The sequence below is a fragment of the Clavelina lepadiformis genome, chromosome 3 (assembly GCF_947623445.1).
Source record: "Clavelina lepadiformis chromosome 3, kaClaLepa1.1, whole genome shotgun sequence".
NCBI lineage: Eukaryota > Metazoa > Chordata > Ascidiacea > Aplousobranchia > Clavelinidae > Clavelina > Clavelina lepadiformis.
The window spans coordinates 23,132,435-23,151,492 of NC_135242.1; the positions used below are offsets into that span (position 1 = coordinate 23,132,435).

Consider the following 19,058-nt stretch of genomic DNA (forward strand, 5'->3'; position numbering starts at 1 on the left):
TTTAAAATAGAAGGAAAACCATTTTGTGTGACAAAAATCAACCGTAAACTTTGGTAACCTACTAGACTGCTGGTGCTTGTGTGATAAAATAACTTTGCATTTACCTTAAGTTATACAATCAATTGTAAACATGAATTGACACAAGAGGCCCACACACAAATATCTTCAGTTTTAAACTCTTTGCTGCAAAATTAACATGTAATAATAAAAACAATTGTGACGTCACAATCAATTTTATAATCTCTTTGTTCCGACGTAAATATGACCTTAAGGTTTTTGAGATAAGCAATTTGCATAGTCAGTTTGCAAACTTAACAGAGCTATATTGAGAATCTAACAGCGTGTTCATTGAAGAAGTATTTATTACTATAAGGTGACGTTACACAATTACCAGGTAATGTTTTGTCGGTACATTGCTGATATCTTGCATCTTTTAACTCGAGATTAGAGCTGAATTGTTTTATTTAAATACTTTAAGGCTCAACCAGAAACGAACTTATCAGGAAGAGAAAATGAAGACCACCCGATTTTTCCAACTTTGCCTGGCTGTTTCATTCACGGTTGGATGCGCAGGTATGCTTTGTACATATCAGCTTGTGTTGTAAGATAAGAAAATGAGACTTGGTTAACTAAAGTAGCGTCGTCCAACTGCTGGCTCGCTTGCAACTTTTGGCCCCTTCAAGCCATTCTGTTTGGAGCGCAAACATCTGCATGATTTGAATTAACACTCAACGTAACGATATAAATGCTTTTATAACAACTTAGTGTAAAAGATGCCTGACTTCAAAATGTTATTTGACTTTCTGGTACGGTACCGTATGCAAGTTCATAAAATACCGTAATTATGAAACACAGATAAAGCAGCAAATTGACACTTGAATTCATCAATTGTTAGTTGACACAGAGGCAATGTTTGCTGCCAATTGAATAATTGTGACGTTGAAATTACTTGAATTAGGCTAATTACTATACACAATAGACAATTATTGCTTCATATTAGCAAAACATTTGCAATTGTTTCTCTAACCAACACTTTACAAAATTGGGTTTGAAGTTAAAATAGATTTTAATAGCTGGCTAGATTTATTACTGTAGGTACCGTAACAACTGTGTGGGTCTTACTTGTGTCTAACTATGTGTGTTAACAACGTTTTAACTTATGAAGCTTATTATTACTGTATGTAACTAAGTGTCTTATTTACTGATTGATATTAATGATTCTGCACTTGTTCGGTCGCTGCATAAAGTTGGCTTCCATGAGTAGGAAAGCGGTTTAATATTACAGGTACAGGTTTCACAAACCACAATAATGGTCAGCAGTTGTTAATGCCTTGCGAAGCCCAATGATATTGTAATCGTATCGTAAAAGATAAACGCAAACAGCTGAAGTAAATTTCATTTACCTATTCAACAGCTCTATAGCTACTGTCATTCTTTTGTGTGTTAAGCATTGCATTTTCTGTATGATGTGGCTCGTGCCTATGTTGGTTAACCTTGCTTTGCGGCCTGTGTCAAAATAAGCTGGACCACCGGCCAGCCTGAAGTAAAATGTAAAAGTAGGATATGGTAGGCCAATTAAAACATTTGTCCTTCAGCTCCGTATTGAGGTCATACCATGACCTTCCGTAAGTAATGTTGCCGCCCTCTTGGATGACTTAATGCAACTTTATCTTGTGTTATAGAAATTAGTCCTTTGCCTTTTTAAATACGTACTTTTCCGTGAAATTAAAGCAACAAAAGTATCCAAAACGCAGAAGTCTTCACGTTGGTATGTGATAATCTTTATTCTCGGACTTGGCACGACTTTAAACCGGCAATGATTCCCCATTGCTCCTGTTACCAAAAATATTGCTCCGAATTCTCTCCTTCATTTACCTTTTCGGCAACGGCTAATAAAATCTTCGAGGCCCTTTTGCCCTTGCGCACGGAATCCTGCAAGGGTCTATTGATTGCTTGGTTCAAGCTGAAGTGATGATTCTGCCCAGATTTTTTCCAGCTATTTAAAAAAAAGATTGTGTAAGTAAATGCAAACAGGTCGACTTACGATTTGAGAGGAATTGACAGACTAGGGCGTATGAAGGTCGATAGAAACGTGGATTGACTTTTTGTTTATGTTTACAAATATTAGTTGTAAACGATTTTTGTTTTAGGTTTTCTCTTATGCTGTTTTTCTTTTGTGCCAAAGGTATATTTGATTTAAGTTTGCCTTTGCCAAATATAGTTAAAGTATAACTTACTGTATATAGCATTGGATGGTGACTAGAAATATAGTATAGTATAGGATAGTAAAATATGTTTACCAACAGTTATTATACTTAGGCCTACAATGTTTCAATTCTTAAGCGTGTATCTTAATTTATGGTAGACTACATGTTTAGTTTAGCCTTACCCCATTTTGCCCGGGTTGTACCATAGTTTGTTGTGATTTCATTATAACTTGAATCGTATACAGACACTTATTCCACAGTACTACAGAGTTAAGGCAAAACCCGTGATGAATTTAATAAAACCGATAAGAAATTGTGCCTATACGCAATAGCCATTGAGTTTCAAATACAAACTAAAACTTGTGTAAAAAATCTACTGGTCCACAAAAACTCTACTATGATGGTAAAACAAACAACCAATAACTTATTATGTATTCACTGGCATAAAATTTTGAAGAAATCTTAGAAGATTTATTATGTACTCGATTGACTCCAGTTTCGTAGAAAATTGAGCGAACACTCGACACTAATCCACTCAATGCGCGAAATCAGATGTAACTGATCAAATAGCTCAGTGCACCACGTGGGGTCAGGAATATACTTAGACGTGGCGTTTACGTAGGACTAGTAATTTAGCTGATTTTCTTTAGCCGTTAGCTGGCAGTTAGGTGCCATAGTCGCTAATTGTTATGTAACATTGTTAATCGCTGACAAAACTATTAATAATTGTAAAGAAATAGGATGAAAAGTTGAGTTACCAAAAATTTTGCTCCAAATTCTCTCCTTTATTTTCTCCCAAATTCTTTTCTCTGCGGGTACTGTTTAACTGTCAGCGAACAGACATTAGGCGCTTCCGCTCAACTCTATACAAATGATGGTGGCAAAATTTGTGAGAAATTTTCTGAAGGAAAAATATCGCAGACCATGTTATATCCGACTGTTCTGCCTGCCACATTTCCAACGGAATCCATTGCGAGCTTTGGATGACAACACGACGTACTACAGACTGTTTGTTACCAAACTTGCGCACCAGAATATTGCACACTTTCTTAGTCTTTATCATAAATAGCACCAAGCTAACATCATAAAGATTTATATAACATATTTATGCATTACACAGAAAGTAAACTTTATTATGGATTATCATGATACAAGTTCATAGAAACAAAGCGCAAAGCAGTACCATTAAGATTTAGATCCGTCCAACCGAACCAGTAAATATTGTTCCAGCTCATCTGTTGCTTGTATTTAGGGTATGGCCCATTTAAGTTTGATATTCCACAGCCATGAAACCACCAACCTGACTTGTATTTTCTGGCACAATGACGATTTCTAGTTTCATCGTTGTTTGCATCTGGTGTGCTAAACTTGCTTTGATAAATTGGAGCGTTGTTGAAATACTCAGAACCATTTAAGCCAACCACATGTAAATAATATTTTTTTGAATTTGGCCTGTACAGAAATGTTCTGTATTGTGCAAACTCCTTGAAACCATCCCAGTCTTCAAGATCAATCCCAAGCTTCGGTGCTGTTATAGAGGTCACACCATCTTCAAAAGCTTTCGCAGTTTGCCTCGATAAACGATAAATATTTTCCAACCCAAGCCAATATTCACTCCGGGGATTCCCAAACCCTCTGACGTAATCGTCCCAACCCCTATTAAAGTTAACCTCCCCGTTCATTCTTCTTTGTATTGTTGTCCAGCCCTTCTTGGTTGAAACGAGCTCCATATCACAGTAGACGTAGGTGAACTGGAATCGTTCCTTGAGCCATATCGGGTAGATACCACTTGTTGTTGAACCACTTGCGTAGATGCTTGTACATTCTGGAATAAAACACTTTTATAAAATATCTTCAAAATCTTTTCAAAAATCGTAACCTGGAAACGATATTTCTGCTAAGTGTTAAAGTTATATCTTAACCCGGAATTTGTAATTGTATTATATTTATTGACAATTTAGATATTTACCTTTTAAGAAACCGGTTAAAATGCCTGAGTTTATGACGTTGTCTGCAAAATCAATGACGTTTGTGTATATATGTTTTTTGTAGTCGCAATATTGAAGATAAGGAATGTTACGGCTTATTACATTGTGCTTTCCCAGACTTTCGCCTACTTTGTGAACTCGACGTAGTAACCTGTTAGCTTGGTTTATTTCTGCTTGGCAATGCCGCCAATGAAACGTCGACATAAGAAAGAGCAAATCCAGAAACCTCTTTTTGATAAAGCGTGTTTTTTTATACATCTTAGTAGATTTTATTAAGGATTGAAATGCTACTGCTACCGCTTGCAACCTTCTGTCTACGTACCTATGCCTATACTTGCAATAATGATTTTTTATTACAGACTGCAGCATAATGCTACGGAATGCGAGTGGAAAGATTGATTTCCCAACCGCACAGGAGTGTGATAATAACGTCATGCTGCCTCATACCACGACGTGGGAAATTCCACTGAAGGAGGGGGAGGTTGCATATTTGCAGTTTGGTGAAGTTTTGTTCAGGTGGGGAGTATCATGCAACTCGAGTTATTCTACAGTTTTACATTAATTTGTTGTGTCTGCGGTAAGAAAATGTCTGTAAATGTACTTCTAAAGCAGGGTTGTGTCGATTACAACCCGAAATCAAACTTTTGGCAAAAAACGCTACCAATTTTAAATGTTCTAACAGACTCCTGCTAGACTCTGGCGTTTACACAAACGTTTGACAATTTTGCAAAAAGAACAAAGAGTATTATTATGCGGTGAAAACTTTTTTCAATGGCAAAGAAAAGGTTGATATAGTTGATGGTTGATATATTTTTGAAAACTTTCTTTATCATCACAATGAAAATCGCTTATCGAGGGCATATTTTGGTTACTAGTTAGACGGATTAGGTCAATACTTCTGCAACATGCTGGCTATGTTTGAAACTCTTGTATATAACGCTTACATTGTCTGCTGCCAAAAAGACGACAGGGCCAGGAACAAGGGTTAAACACAGAGCCTAAGCCAGTAATTGATAACAAGCTATCAGCGGGCAATAGATTGCAAGTAACTATGATGTTAGATAACCGAGAAAAGGTAAAGAGAGAATTTTTTAGATACTGCTCTGCAATGTAAATTATCCATTGGCAAAAAAGTGAAACGATGTTTATTATCAAACCAAATATATAACAAATACTTTTAATGCAAACTTCATGTCCGATTATGTGCTACGTACAGTAGTTCTTACTGGTAGCTGTAAACTGTTGCCACGGGCTAGAGGTCATGTGTAGTCCTCATTATGTCGAGTCACACCGCAATTTTTCGCTCTGTTTTTATTAATAATTATAATAATCTGCAATTTGTACAAACGTAAGTACAAAAAGCTTTGTGTTCCTGAAAACATTTTACTCGTGATTTATGTCAATAGTTTTTCATTACACCAATTTGAATATACACTAATGCGAATACTATATAGGACGTAAATTTTGAATGTAGCTTACAGTTTACCGATAAATGCGTTTATACTTGACCATGAATGAAAATTACTTGGTTTGTTTTAATATGACGCAATACGTCTGTGGGCGGATCGAGCTTTCTTAAACCCAAGCTATTTTTATTCTTAAACAAACTTTATTTTATTTTTATTTCTTTTAACTAAAACAAGTTTTACAACTTCGCAATTTTAAAAACAGGCATGTCCATAGACATACGTTAGTTATGTTTCATGTTATATTTGTTTCGTACAGTTGTGCAGAAGCAACGCTGAAACTAAACCCAAGTGAAGATAACTATCGTATTTGCGGTTCTCTAAAACCTTTAACCTTCCCCTATTACCTGTTTCGTAAAACCGTGGTGGTTTCTGTTCAAAGATTCACAAAGAATTGCAGCGAGGCAAAAATGTCCTTCGTTTATAATCGAATTGGTGAGTGAATGTTAGCAAAGTACGGTGTATCGACTATACTAGTAGTGACTAACATTTCCAATACATTGGAGGCTTTCGTATACGCATGGACAATACAATGGAGAACATTCATGTCGGACAAAAAGTTTCGTTCATTGCTGTATTGTCTGGAGCTAACGATCTAAACCTTGACTGTGAGGTGCATTACAATTCCACAAAAAGAAGTCACCTTTCAACTGACACCCTTACAACAGAACGTGTTTTTGATTATTCTGGAATATATTCGGTTCAGGCACAATGCGATCTCGATGGAGGGGTGGATTCTTTTAAAACAAACGTTATCGTTTTTAATGTGGAAGATTCTTTATCAGCTTCAAAATTGAAAATATCTCATGAACAAAGCACCCACACATATCCAGCCTCAGCTGAGCTGATTTTCCACCACAAATATTACTTTCCCATCTCTTACGCTCTCATGTTGAATGACATCATAATAACCGAGCTTCAGACGTCACAGACGTTTGATGAGAAGAAAGTTTCATCGAACGAAACCGCCAAGTTCGAACTGAACTCAACGATGCAAAGATTGGTTGGACCGGGAATACATTACGTCACACTTTTGTTGCAAAATCATGTTTCATCGGTGACGTTTCTCACACCAGTTACTTTCAACGAAGAAATCAAAAATCTTAAAGTGATGACGAAACAATACGTCGGTCTACAACCGAATTCTTTCATCATAAGCGCGACAGTTAGTCAGGGTGCGCCGGTAAATCTTTCAATCGACATCAAATCGACACAAACCAGTTTCACTGTTTACAAAACTTCCATATTCTGCCCACGTGATTGCCACTCGATGGTGGTAGAGGCAACGTTATCTAGAGCAGGAATGTACAAAGTTGAAGCAACCGCTAGAAACAAAATATCTATGACGATGTCAAACACAACTTTTGAAGCGTTACCACAGATTTTTGACGTATATATTACGTCACGTGGATTTAATTTCGAAACCCGTAGAGAGGTTTTTGTATTCATAAGAGGTGACGTGGGAAAATACGAAATGAATTTAACCATCGGTGAAAATACGGCGAAGAATTCGACTTTAACGATTTCAAAGTCGGAATATGAGCACAAAGGCTTGCCAAATCTACCTTTCGACGCAAAACCTTACAAGTTAATCAAAGACGAAAGTATTTTCAACGAAGCTCGGCAGGTCACAGTTCTGATCAGAAATGACAAACAAACGTTTCGTTTCGTGGGAAATGTCCCGAAAGCTTTGCAGACGTCATGCTTGGAGAGCGTGAGAATTCGCGACGGGAAAGTTGGCGGCGGACTCGACGAACCTTTGAAAGTGGTTGAAGAGTTGGTCTTAAGCGTGGACCTTAACTTCATATGCGTTAGAGAGCTATTCTCTGTTGATTACAAATGGAGAGCGTATCGAGTGACGTCAAAAGTAGACATTCCCAAAACTGGCGATGAAGTTCAACTTAACGCGAGCTCAGTTGAACCTGAACTTTTGATTGAAGCCGATGCTTTGTTACCTGGTTTGTACGTCATAAAGGTTTACGCCAACATAACCTCTGACGATTACCATATGTCATTAGCAAATGGCGATGACTTCACATTGGTGGAAATTCCCAAAAGGAAATTAAATTTTCTAATCAAGGGAGGAAATGTGGTGGAGGCTGGTGAGTACAAAATATCAGATTTCTATGTTTAAGGTTTGTGGTTTCCCAATAAGAGAAATATTATCTTGAAATGCTTAATCTCTTTATCCAGGAATAAATACAACAGTTTTGAAATTTGAGTCGTCAATTGACTTTACCAAACACGAGGGAAATATCAAACGTGACTGGTTTTGTGCCGTCACACAAGAAGATTTACCAATGACAATAGAGATTGGAAAAATACAAAGAAAAGGTTTGAAAAGATTTCCTCAATTCCCAGTTTATTGATCAATATTTAATTTGTGTCATTTACGTCCAAGGTTCCTGCTTTAATTGGAAAACTCTTTGGGTTTCTGGCAATGACACCTTGGAAATTTCCAGGAACAAACTGATACCAAGCGAACAGTATTACGTCAGGCTGATCATATCCGGCGCGCATTACGACGCAACGTTCGCTGATCAAAAAATTATTATTAAATCCAAACCTGCCCCGGTTGTTATTTTAAGGCGAGTTTGGAATAATTTTTCGCTTGCTAATTTTATAAATTTAAATTTATATTTTAAAAATTGTAGATTATAAATTTAAAACAAATAACGTAAAATTTCTTTAAAAATTTTTCCTTTGAATTTTAGGTGTTGGTCTAACTGCGAAAAGCTGTTTTCTTCCCTCAAACCAATCATACTTCAACTTGAATGTGACGATTGCATACGTCATACTTGGATGTTGTCGCTGAAATCAGGACAACAAATGAGTTTGTGTAAGAATCAACGATTCTGCAAACTTAACAAATCAATACTTGACAAAGTTAAGACGTCATCAAACGTCACAGGAACAGGTGAATCCCGTTATATAAGATTGACTTGATCAGTAAATCTATGGTTGACCAAGATCAAATTAAACTTTGAACTTGACTAGCAGGTTACAACAGTGTTGGGGATAAGGCATCGGCGACCTTGATCCTTGCTCCACTACTACCACCTAGTGGGGGCATTTGCAAGGTTCACCCCAGAAGTGGAATTGCTTACGTCACAAAATTTAACGTAACCTGTCATGGCTACGCACAAGGTCGAGTGCCTTTGAAGTACAAGTTCTTTACCGCAGAGAAAGGTGAAACTTGATGTAGTAGCGTGTTAAGAAGTGACATGAATAGAATTTTATGACATTATTATGATTCTACAGCAAGTTATAGTGAAACCATTTAAAATGATATCTTAAAGTTAAATCTACAACGTCCCAAGTGTGCCAATAACCAACAAATAAATTAATTGAAAACAAATAAATGCATTAAAGTTACATTTTTGTATTTGAAAATTGCCTAAAATCATGTTAAGGCATTACTGTAAGCTGGAGCCACAAAATCGTAGTCCAAGTGCCCTCTGAGACAAACTATAGACCACGCAGCACTGCTGTGGCGTCGTTGCATCAGCTCAGTAGATGGAGTGCAGTCAAATATGACGCGGTCGGCGGTTTGTTTCTTCCCGGTATACTCATACATTATAAACCGCACGTTTGCCACTCTCATTTCGTGGAGAGCTGGGTGGAAAGCCATCCTAGGCAACGGAAGTCGATGGGAGGGAGTCGGCAATAAAATTACGAAGTCTAGCCAGCAGGCTTTCCTGCCGCCCTGTGTTCAATTTATAATTCACACAATGAGTGAATGATGAATTCTTACATCGATTCTAGCCATGTGGTTTTTGCCGTGGTGCAAATTTGATTGTAGCCTTGTGCTGTACATTGATCATCTTCTTACTTAAAATGCTTTAACAGTTACAACGAACTGTGGATTTAACGTAAACACTTTGAAAGTCCCCGCCGTGTATATGTTGTAACGAGGTTCGACTGGAGTAGAGAAAATAAGTTTCCTTCGCTTGTTACAATGATTGTAGAAAGCCATGTGGTGTTTGTAGAAGTGGTATTTTGAATAAATTAAAATCTAATATGGAAATATTTTCAGACCAGAATAATCTTTTGCAACACGGCTGCGATCCGAATCTCAATGACGTCACATTTCCGTCAAAGAGCAGTTTTTCTGACGTCATGATTTGGGTTGAGATATGTGGTCCTGGTCAAGCTTGCACAGTAAAGAACTTATCTGTGTTATTGACCAAAAATCATCACGACAACACTGATGTCATAAGCGATTTGTTTAATGCAATTTCGAGTCAAAACTTGCAGCAGACGGCGCAGCTTATGCTGCCGATGTCTTCAGCGAATATTCTCGAGCGGTTCCAGGTTGGCTTATGACGTAATAATGAGTTTTTGTCAGTCCGCCGAGCACTTGAAAAATTTTGTTTTTTTCACTTAACAGATAAGCAAAGTGTACGAACGAGTTGCGAAATATCCGATAAAAACCTTGATGTCAGTTAAGCAACTTGCTGACGTCGTACGTCATCTGGTAGACGGTTTCGGCGTCATAAATGATTATCACGTGGTAAGATCTTGAATAAAAAATTTAATGCGTGAAATTACTAAAATTATTTTAAAATAAGATAACTTCTTTGTTTTTTTGTATTTCCAGCGCCTAATTGCGAAAATTATGGACCGAATAGAGCACACCGTTCGTAATCCCAGCACTAGCGATGACGATGATGATGTCATAAGATCTATTGCCGCTTCATGCATTTTCGTTACGTCACATTTGATGCAATTTTCTGACGATATCAGTTTCAAGGTAACAACGTGCATAATTTTAATGACGTAACAAATCGATTCTTATATGACAATTATTATCAAAGATCAAAGAAAGTTCGCGAATGACACGGCTGGGCAAGCTGCTTATGGTGTCATTGATACCAGGTGAAGATACGATGACGTTTGGAACAAAATCAGTCAAAGGAAAATTCCTCAAGTTAAACAACGACGTCATCAGTAAGTGCAAATTTGCAGACATGTCGATCTTGCCATTCACTTTGAACTCAAGTGCAACCCCCGACGAGTTTTGTTTCATGATCTCACCGAATATTTCGTTCAACTTTTTTCTAAAGTCGCTGGTTACGTCTAGTTTTATCTGGCAACGTCGAAATTTAATACCCTATATTTGCGTAAGTGTAACTTTGTGGCTAATTTTCTTTGTTTAAACGCCGACTCATAGTCATAGGGTTAAAACAAAACATGTCTACGCAGTTGCTAATACAATAATTTGCCACATCGAAATAAAGTGTTACGATGATCCTAAGCAATAAATTATTAGGCTTTTTAAAACAAATTAACAATCTAGAAGCGTTGAATTTTCTCATTTGTCATGTTTGTCAAAATGTACTGCGTATGTTTTCAGTGTGTAATAACTTTCATGTCGAAAATTATGGACTTGGCAATGGTTGACCAGTTTGATATCATGATTTGTCGTATATCTTGCTCAGTATAGGGCGTGCTATACAATATTTCTAGCTCTTTGACGCCAACTAGTGCTTTAATTCGACGCAAACGGAGATTTATGACGAAATGTTTCTTAGATCCACTCAATGGTAGCTCTTCATTTCGACTTCCAAACATACAGACACTGAACAATGAAGTCATCAATGTCGAGGTACAAATTCTAATTTGCTTTATTTTGCGCGATTAAGCGTGATAATGAGACGATTTCATGATTTCTAGGTCTTCACCTACGATTCGTCCATCAACTTTAACACGAGGACCCACAAAGTCGATCAAGTGACGTCCGTCTCCATGACAACGGGATGGCAAAACGAGATCCCGATCAATCGCAATGAGGCCAAAAATCAAACAATTGGCTTCCCCTTGCCAGCACAGCCTGGTAAAGCAAACATAACAATGAGGGTTGAGAGTGAATGCGACGTGGCTGGTTGTCACAGCAAAGCCGCAGGTTGGGCTTTGTTTGATTGGATGCTCTACAAACGAGATGGAAACGATCTCTTTCTTACAATTCATGTCGAAAACATGGATCAGAAAATCAGAAACTGTACAATGAGTCTGCAAACTACCGACCAAGGCTCTTTCAAATTAAAGAAAGAGTTTCACGAAAAGGGTTTGTTTACAGAAAATAAGAGTCGCAGGTTTTATGCCGGTAAACGTCTGCACATTCTTTAAAAATTTTTAACATAATATTGAGTTATTTTCTCAGAACTTTTATACACTTGGTCGATTTCTGAGAGGTCGCTTCCGCATAGACAAGTCGAATTGAACTTGACAGTGTTTGTTGATCTCGGTGCGGGTTTCTATCGAATTGGAAGTTTGATTAACGTGACATTGACGTCATTCATACTGAACTGTTTGCACTGGGAAGATCGAATGCGCGACTGGGGCGAGAGCTCTTGCAAGGTGAGATATTTGATGTCGATGGTTGTATTGTTAGAGAGTTTTGTGGCAGAGTTTAAGCGAATTCTTAACTCATAGTTTTTGTTCATTTAAAACACTATGAGCGAAGTATCTTATTATCATCAGGTCCATCAAAACGCTGGGATATTTAATTGTGAATGTGACGTAGACCAGGTCACAACAAACAGGGTTAAGAGGAGCGGAGAGGAGGAGATTCCTCAGATTATATATGCTTCCCATCTTCTTGTGTTTCCCAACAAGATCAATTATGACCAAGTATAAATATTTGTGACATAAAAGAAGTGAATACTTCTAATTGATATTTATTGAATCGGTTTTAGCTTTCCTGGAATCTTTGGGAGCAATTCCAACAAAATCCAGTGATCATCAGCGTTTTACTTGTTTTTTACGTCATCTACGCTCTTCTCCTTATATGGGCTAGATGTAAAGACAAAGATGCACAAAAAAAAGTATGAAGTTATCTAAATACGTCAACTTCTTGAATTGATTTAATAACTTGAAATCATGAAAATATTGAAGGGACTCTTCATTGAAGTTGCGGACAACTCGCCAAACGACCAATACCGGTATTATGTTACAATTTATACCGGTAGTCGTCCAAATGCCGGTACCACCGCGACTGTCAGCATGAGACTGTTGGGCAAAAGACAACGAAGCAATGCTCACGTCATACAAGTAAAATGATGACGTCTGCCATAATGTGTGGTATTTTTTCCGACGTCACAATGATTGATTGTTTGTTTAGCGAGAAAACGAAAACGTCCTATCTGTGGGTAGCGTGGAATCTTTCCTTATTACTACACCACGTAGTTTGGGCGACATCAAAGCAGTAAGAATGTGGCGCAATGACGGAGGGAGCAGTCCTAAATGGTATGAATTAGTGACAAGTTAACAGCGGTTGTATGATGTAGATATTTATTGCAAGGTATACGTCAGGTACCTCGAACGGATGGTTGTACGGGATCTGGAAACCAACGAATGTTGGTTCTTTCTGTGCGGTACCAGGTTCAGCGACGTGACGGAATATACATTCCGGGCCGCTACGTTGGAGGAACTCCAAGTATCCAACAAATTGTTTCTCTTAAAATGCGAGAATCACTTTAAAGACAGGTACGTTTGTTAAAAACTTCACCCTATTGCTCCGGTTTATTATCTCATAATTTTCTTATTTACAGACACGTCTGGTATTCTCTCTATGGTATGAGACCATGGCAGCATGGCGTGATGACAAGAGTCGAAAGAGCTGCCACTTGCTCTCTCTTTATATTTATGGTTATGATAACATCAATGATGTTTCATGGCCACAGTCATGCACTGGACGGAAATGTGTTAACATTTGGGCACTACAGCTTCAAGTGGTCCCACATTGCCGTTGGTAAGTTCAGTCAAAATTCAATAAAAGCCAAGGCGCTCATGTTTTTGCAATATTCTGTTTGCTTAAGTCATATTAATTTTCTTTTTCCGTCATAAAGGTATTCAAAGCGCTTTGATTTGCTTTCCCGGGCCCTTTTTCATCAGCCTAATGTTTCGCCATGCACAACGACGGAAAGGAAACAAAAATCTAATCTCTGGCAACAATCTAGAATCCCCAAAACTCACCAGAGGGCAGCAAAATCCAGCCACGTCACTTGTGCAAAACCATGACGCCCAGAAAACTGGAAATACAATCAAACAAAACAATAGAAATAGATCAGAAAGAGAAAACGCAAAAGTTGACCAAAATAAAAATAAAATTGGTCAATATATTCCGGAAGATAACGATCGTCCATCGATATCTAGAGAAATCGCAAATATCATCAACAAACAACCGCCAAAATTCCCAGGAAAATTTGAAATTGTAAATGAAACGAAAAGACTAGAGAAAACTCGCCGAAACGATTTGTCGATGAAAAAAAAAATCAATTCGTCCCGCGTCGAAGGAGATGTAACAACTACGACATCGCCAAAAAGCATGATGTCAACAAAAATGATAAAGTACATCCCGTCGCGCGTTGAACGAAATGCGGCCGCTTTGTCACCGCCAGTAAGAGACATGACGTCACCAAAGATGACAAAGTATATCCCGTCGCACGTCAATCAAAATATGGCCACTACTACGTCATCGGCGGTTGATATGACGTCGTCAAAAAAGAAAAAGACAAAGCCTTCGCGCGACGAACAACTTGTGGCAACAACGTCAACGGCGGAAAAAGGTATGACGGCGCCGAAAAGCCGAGAGTTAAAAGCAACGCGCGTCGACAAAAATGTGATCACTACGTCATCGGCGGTAAAAGGTATGACGTCCGCAAATAAGAAAAAATCAAAGGCTTCTCGCGTCGAAAAAAAAGGGGCTACAACGTCATCGGCGGTAAAAGGTGTGACGTCGCAGAAAAAGAAAAAGTTAAAGCCTTCGCCAGTCGGAAAAAATGTGGCTACATCGTCATCGGCGGTAAAAGGTATGACGTCGCAGAAAAAGAAAAAGCCTTCGCCAGTCGGAAAAAATGTGGTTACATCGTCATCGGCGGTTAAAGGTATGACGTCGCCGAAAAAGAAAAAGTTAAAGCCTTCGCGCGTCGAAAAAAATGTGATCACTACATCACCGGTGGTAAAAGGAATGAAGTCATCAAAAAAGACAAAATCAAAGACTTCTCGCGTCGAAAAAAACGGGGCTACAACGTCATCGGCAGAAAAAGCATTGACATCATCAGCAGTCAGACCGTCGGCAAGGTATAATGCCCGGTTGCTTTTCCTGAAGTCAGTTTGTTCATGAAATAAAACTGTTTATATCCAGGCCGCCATTGTCTGCTGCTGAAGCGCAACAAGAATTCACAATCTTGGAAATTGATCCTAATACTCTGGATCCTTTAGCTATTGTTCACTTTTCGATATACGTCGCCTGGTTTTATATCGTTGCTGCTATGATCGCGTCGACTGTGATTTGCGTCCTGTACGGTATGACGTATGGGATAGAAACCTGTAGAGACTGGTGAGCAATTGTTTCCAAATAATAAACAATTAAGACGACGTCACATCTGTAAAACTTGATCAAATTTCAGGTTGGTTTCGTTCGTGAGTGCTTTCATTCAAACTGTCATAATTCTTGAATCTTTCAAAGTTGTCTTGATTGCATACTTCTCAGTACTAAACAATCCGAGGCACGATCTTCGCGATTGGGTTCCTCCTTTGCCACCATCAGGTTCTTATCAAAACTATGATTTAGTGAGCGCTTTGAACGTGTTTAATGACTTATATCTTCATGAAGTGAGGCCACGCTCTTACGTTAATCGTGGCGCAATAAGGAGAAAACAGAAGAGAGAACTGACCAATCCGACTTATCGTTCTCCAACTCGTGAGAGAACCAACCGCAAGAAAAATACACAGGAGAATATAGAAATGCGACTCATCAAACAACGTGTTCCTTCATAAGGCTGACTTGGAAGTGTTGCCGAGTCAAAATGCTTTTCACAGTAGACTGTGTAGTTTACTGTTTTTAAATGAAGAACTGTTTATTTAAATGGTATAGTATGGTATGGTACGGTACGGTATCGTTTCCAATTCCAGAAGGTGATTGAAAAGTAACTCCCTATTTTTAAATATTTGTAATTTATTTTAAAAACTACAATTTTTACCAGTACTCGGTAATAAATATGATAAAAAGTGTATAGCATGGAATTTTGTCTCAAATTCGATATCGGCGTTAAACAACATCAGCATTCGCCACCAGCTTCTTAAGCCGGCTGGAAACCGCATCAAGTGATTTCCTAAGAACTTCTTGTGGTAGGATAACATAACATCTCATATTTACCCTTCCAAGCTCGCAGGATGCAAAATCAGGTCTTCTGGCAATCATGCTGACCACGACAAACCACCAATCTCCCAGGGAAGTGGACGTTTAGCCGTTCACGAACTTGCATAAAAATCCAATCAACACAAGAAGTTATGTTTCCACACTACAAGAATTCCTTGTTAAATCAGTTAATGCTGTTTCTAGGCAGCTTACGAAGCTGCTGGTAGCCATTGCTGGTGCCCATATCAAATTTTAAGTTGTACACTGTACAATGTGTAATGTACAATGTACTGTACAAGTGTACAATTTGTACACCTTAAGTTGTAGCCTACGCTGTTGAATTGAACATTTCAAGCTGTACACTTTTTCTCATCTTTATTTAACAAATTAAAAGTATTTAAAAATAGAGACTTACGTTTCAATCATCTTGCACATTATATTATACACAAGCTGAGGAAATTTCCTTCACGACCGAAAATCGGCGAATCTGGCAATCAACGTAAACGCCGATCAAATGGCGTATCTACTTTTACTATAGCATTATTGATCAAAATTAGTTTATTATTACTTGCCAATGATATAGTTACATGTATGGTAACTTACTTATATAGACTACTCACTATTTATTTAGGGGTGTACAAACCAAAATGCTTTACTATTCTACAGTGGAATAGTTTATTTCGGATCCAAAAATTCGATTGTTATTCTACTGTAAAACAGTTTGAAATTTACCAAATTGGACGCAATACAGCGCTTCCCTTTCGCCTTTACAAAAAGTCTCCAAATTTATTAACGTTAAAATTTCGCAAAAAATTTCAAATTGGCATGATGTGGTTTAATCCATGGCGATGCGTGTAGGCTTGGTATTGCGATGTGAAGTCAAATTGAAAAATATGTCGGCTGCGTGTTTCAATTGATGTGTTTAAGTATGAAGGAAACCCGTTTTTTCACGAATTCCAAAAAAAAAACTGAATTTCGATGCATTGAGATTTGGTTCTTGGAGCTTCGTTCATCCAACAAGTACACCCCTAATTTTAAACTACGTATCAACTCCTACTAATTGGCTTTCAGTTGAATTCTCAGAAAAGTTATCCACCCTTACTTCAAGAAGTGGACAGCAAGTGAAACCGGTCTGTCTGCGCAGACCCGAATTCTGTATTTTTGTTGAAAACATGAAGGAAGCAGCAGACTGTGGTTGCAGTTGAATCGGAGACAACATTCCAATCTTCTGATGTTGGATCCCACTCATGAATGCACTCCAGCCATCTTGTAACAAAGGATCAATTACATGCAAGTAAGTATATTTATATGTCGCCTATATGGCATGGATTATAAGCCTGCCATTTATTTTATTCAATACTCTCAACAACAATTAGTAACAACGTTATCATATCTGTTTCTAGTACATCATTGTCGATGTACCTGGCAAAGAAGATTCCATCATACAGCGAGCAGTAACTTCATCACATCTATTCAGAGATCATCATGGTTGTGCAATTGTGCTGTACAAATTTCGGGTCTACACCAACGCCCAACATTATCACAATATATGGCCACAAGAAACCAGGCTTCCGCCTGGGATGGGGTTTCTTTTACGGTGGGTTTTATTTTCCCATCCACTGATGTACAGCATTGGACCTACAAAGGATCAGCAATCTGTGGCTTGAACATATCACCTGCTCGTCTGCTGTAATCTGGATAATCTGACTATAAATGTGGAACTTTTACCTGCTTTATTTCTGTGTTTCGTGGCCATGCTAGTTGTCATCAGCAAGTTGACACCACCAATTTTTCCTGCAAGTTTTCAGCCGTTTTGGCTTTGTCGCTTATTCCCGTACATTATCGCATGTTATTTGCAACTAGCACTGTTTTTTCGTCCCCACCGCGACAATGACGAAAAATAAAATGACTAAATGAATATTAACTTCTGATGCTAATGTGCAGTATAAATCTGTTTATAAAAACAACTAAAAATGCAAGTGTTGTTGGACTTACTGGTCTGTATGTTATTAACATTGAAGTTGTAAGCCAGACCGGACTCTTCTGTTCGATTTCTGGCATAAGTTTGAAAACAATTCGGACAAAATTTCTACTTAAGCTTCACCACATTTGTAATTACACTTTCTACACACGAGCGTAAATGCGAGCATGGGTTTAAATTTGAACACAAAACGTTATTTGGGAAAAAGATAACATCAATAGACGATTTAAACTCGGTAAATTTTCGGTTTCGAAAAACTTTAAGCTGATAGGCGATGGCACTTGGGCCTCGACTATGAGATCGTTTTCTTTCCAACCGCGTAAACAGAACCGTCAGATACCAAACGTTAGGAACCGTTGTACATTACGACGGGCAGGATGACACTCAAGAAAGATTGCGTCATTTTTCTTTCCGGACCGGTCTTATGCAGGTCTGCCTGGCATATTTCACCAAACTTTCTCACCTGGAACTTACTGCTGAACTCGGTACAGTGTCTTCGAAGGTTTCTTGGTCATTGTTGATGCATTCCAATGTAGCTATTGATATGCTGCATCTTTCACGTCCAGTATTTTCTAATTTCAATGACGTAATATTTGTCCACAATATTTGTCCAAGCCACGACGCTAAGTTGGTTCCAGTAAACCACCAACAATATGAAAGATCGTATAATTCCACTGACCTTGTAAGACTTTTAAGTCAATTAAAAACTTGCCGTCTTCTAAACAGTATATATTAGTCTGCGATCACTTTTGTAAAACTTTGTGGAATTTTATTTGTGAATCAGTTCAACCAAAGGTATACCGAAATAAAAGGAATGTCATCACCAGTTGAAAAGAATGAAAATAAGAAGATGACTTGATCCAGAAATCATCTTGAGCAAAAGGATAGCAAAGAACAGAAAAGGATGGAGAAGGCGATGCAGTGAAAGGAATGTCAAATGATTTCAGAAGTCTGGATCAGACAAGAAACTTACAGAAAAAAAGAAGCGCATTGGGGGATACACCAAAATTTAGAAGGAAGTGGATTTCCGATTTGAAAACAAAACGGAAAGAACAATCAGAAACAGACTTTTGGAAATTTGAGGTTTGGCATGGTGTGAGGTGCCAAGGTCTAACAATTGTCAAATATTCAAAATTGCGAATGCAACGTCTCGTTGTCACTTTACAATACAATATTTAAAACGATTAATCAAACATAAAGAATAACAAAGACAAATTGGTTGCTGAGGCAGTGCAGTAACTATAGGCTACAGATAAAGTGGACATGTGGAGA

At 38.0% G+C, this 19,058-nt stretch overlaps 2 protein-coding genes across 3 annotated transcripts; one reads left to right on the plus strand and one right to left on the minus strand.

The window, feature by feature from the left end:
- Positions 1 to 284: 284 nt before the first annotated feature.
- Positions 285 to 17,745, plus strand: LOC143450573 (polycystin family receptor for egg jelly-like). Of its 2 annotated transcripts, XM_076951176.1 has the most exons (28): positions 285 to 394; positions 479 to 573; positions 4,555 to 4,711; positions 5,921 to 6,096; positions 6,168 to 7,763; positions 7,855 to 7,995; positions 8,063 to 8,249; positions 8,376 to 8,578; positions 8,662 to 8,850; positions 9,698 to 9,975; positions 10,052 to 10,174; positions 10,262 to 10,414; positions 10,479 to 10,611; positions 11,196 to 11,269; positions 11,338 to 11,728; positions 11,825 to 12,021; positions 12,145 to 12,294; positions 12,360 to 12,488; positions 12,559 to 12,714; positions 12,785 to 12,909; positions 12,976 to 13,149; positions 13,215 to 13,414; positions 13,512 to 14,474; positions 14,550 to 14,745; positions 14,810 to 15,004; positions 15,075 to 15,214; positions 15,281 to 17,099; positions 17,209 to 17,745. In XM_076951176.1, the coding sequence occupies exons 2-27, from the start codon at positions 513 to 515 to the stop codon at positions 15,442 to 15,444; spliced, it is 6,651 nt and encodes a 2,216-aa protein (XP_076807291.1). In that variant the 5' UTR covers positions 285 to 394; positions 479 to 512; the 3' UTR covers positions 15,445 to 17,099; positions 17,209 to 17,745. The 2 variants fall into 2 exon arrangements, with proteins under 2 accessions (XP_076807291.1, XP_076807290.1); XM_076951175.1 differs by having other exon boundaries at positions 13,512 to 14,745.
- On the minus strand, positions 3,341 to 4,486 carry LOC143448500 (angiopoietin-4-like). Its single transcript, XM_076948271.1, has 2 exons — positions 4,177 to 4,486; positions 3,341 to 4,032 (listed from the first exon to the last, which is right to left on the minus strand). The coding sequence occupies exons 1-2, from the start codon at positions 4,451 to 4,453 to the stop codon at positions 3,341 to 3,343; spliced, it is 969 nt and encodes a 322-aa protein (XP_076804386.1). The 5' UTR covers positions 4,454 to 4,486.
- Positions 17,746 to 19,058: the final 1,313 nt, after the last annotated feature.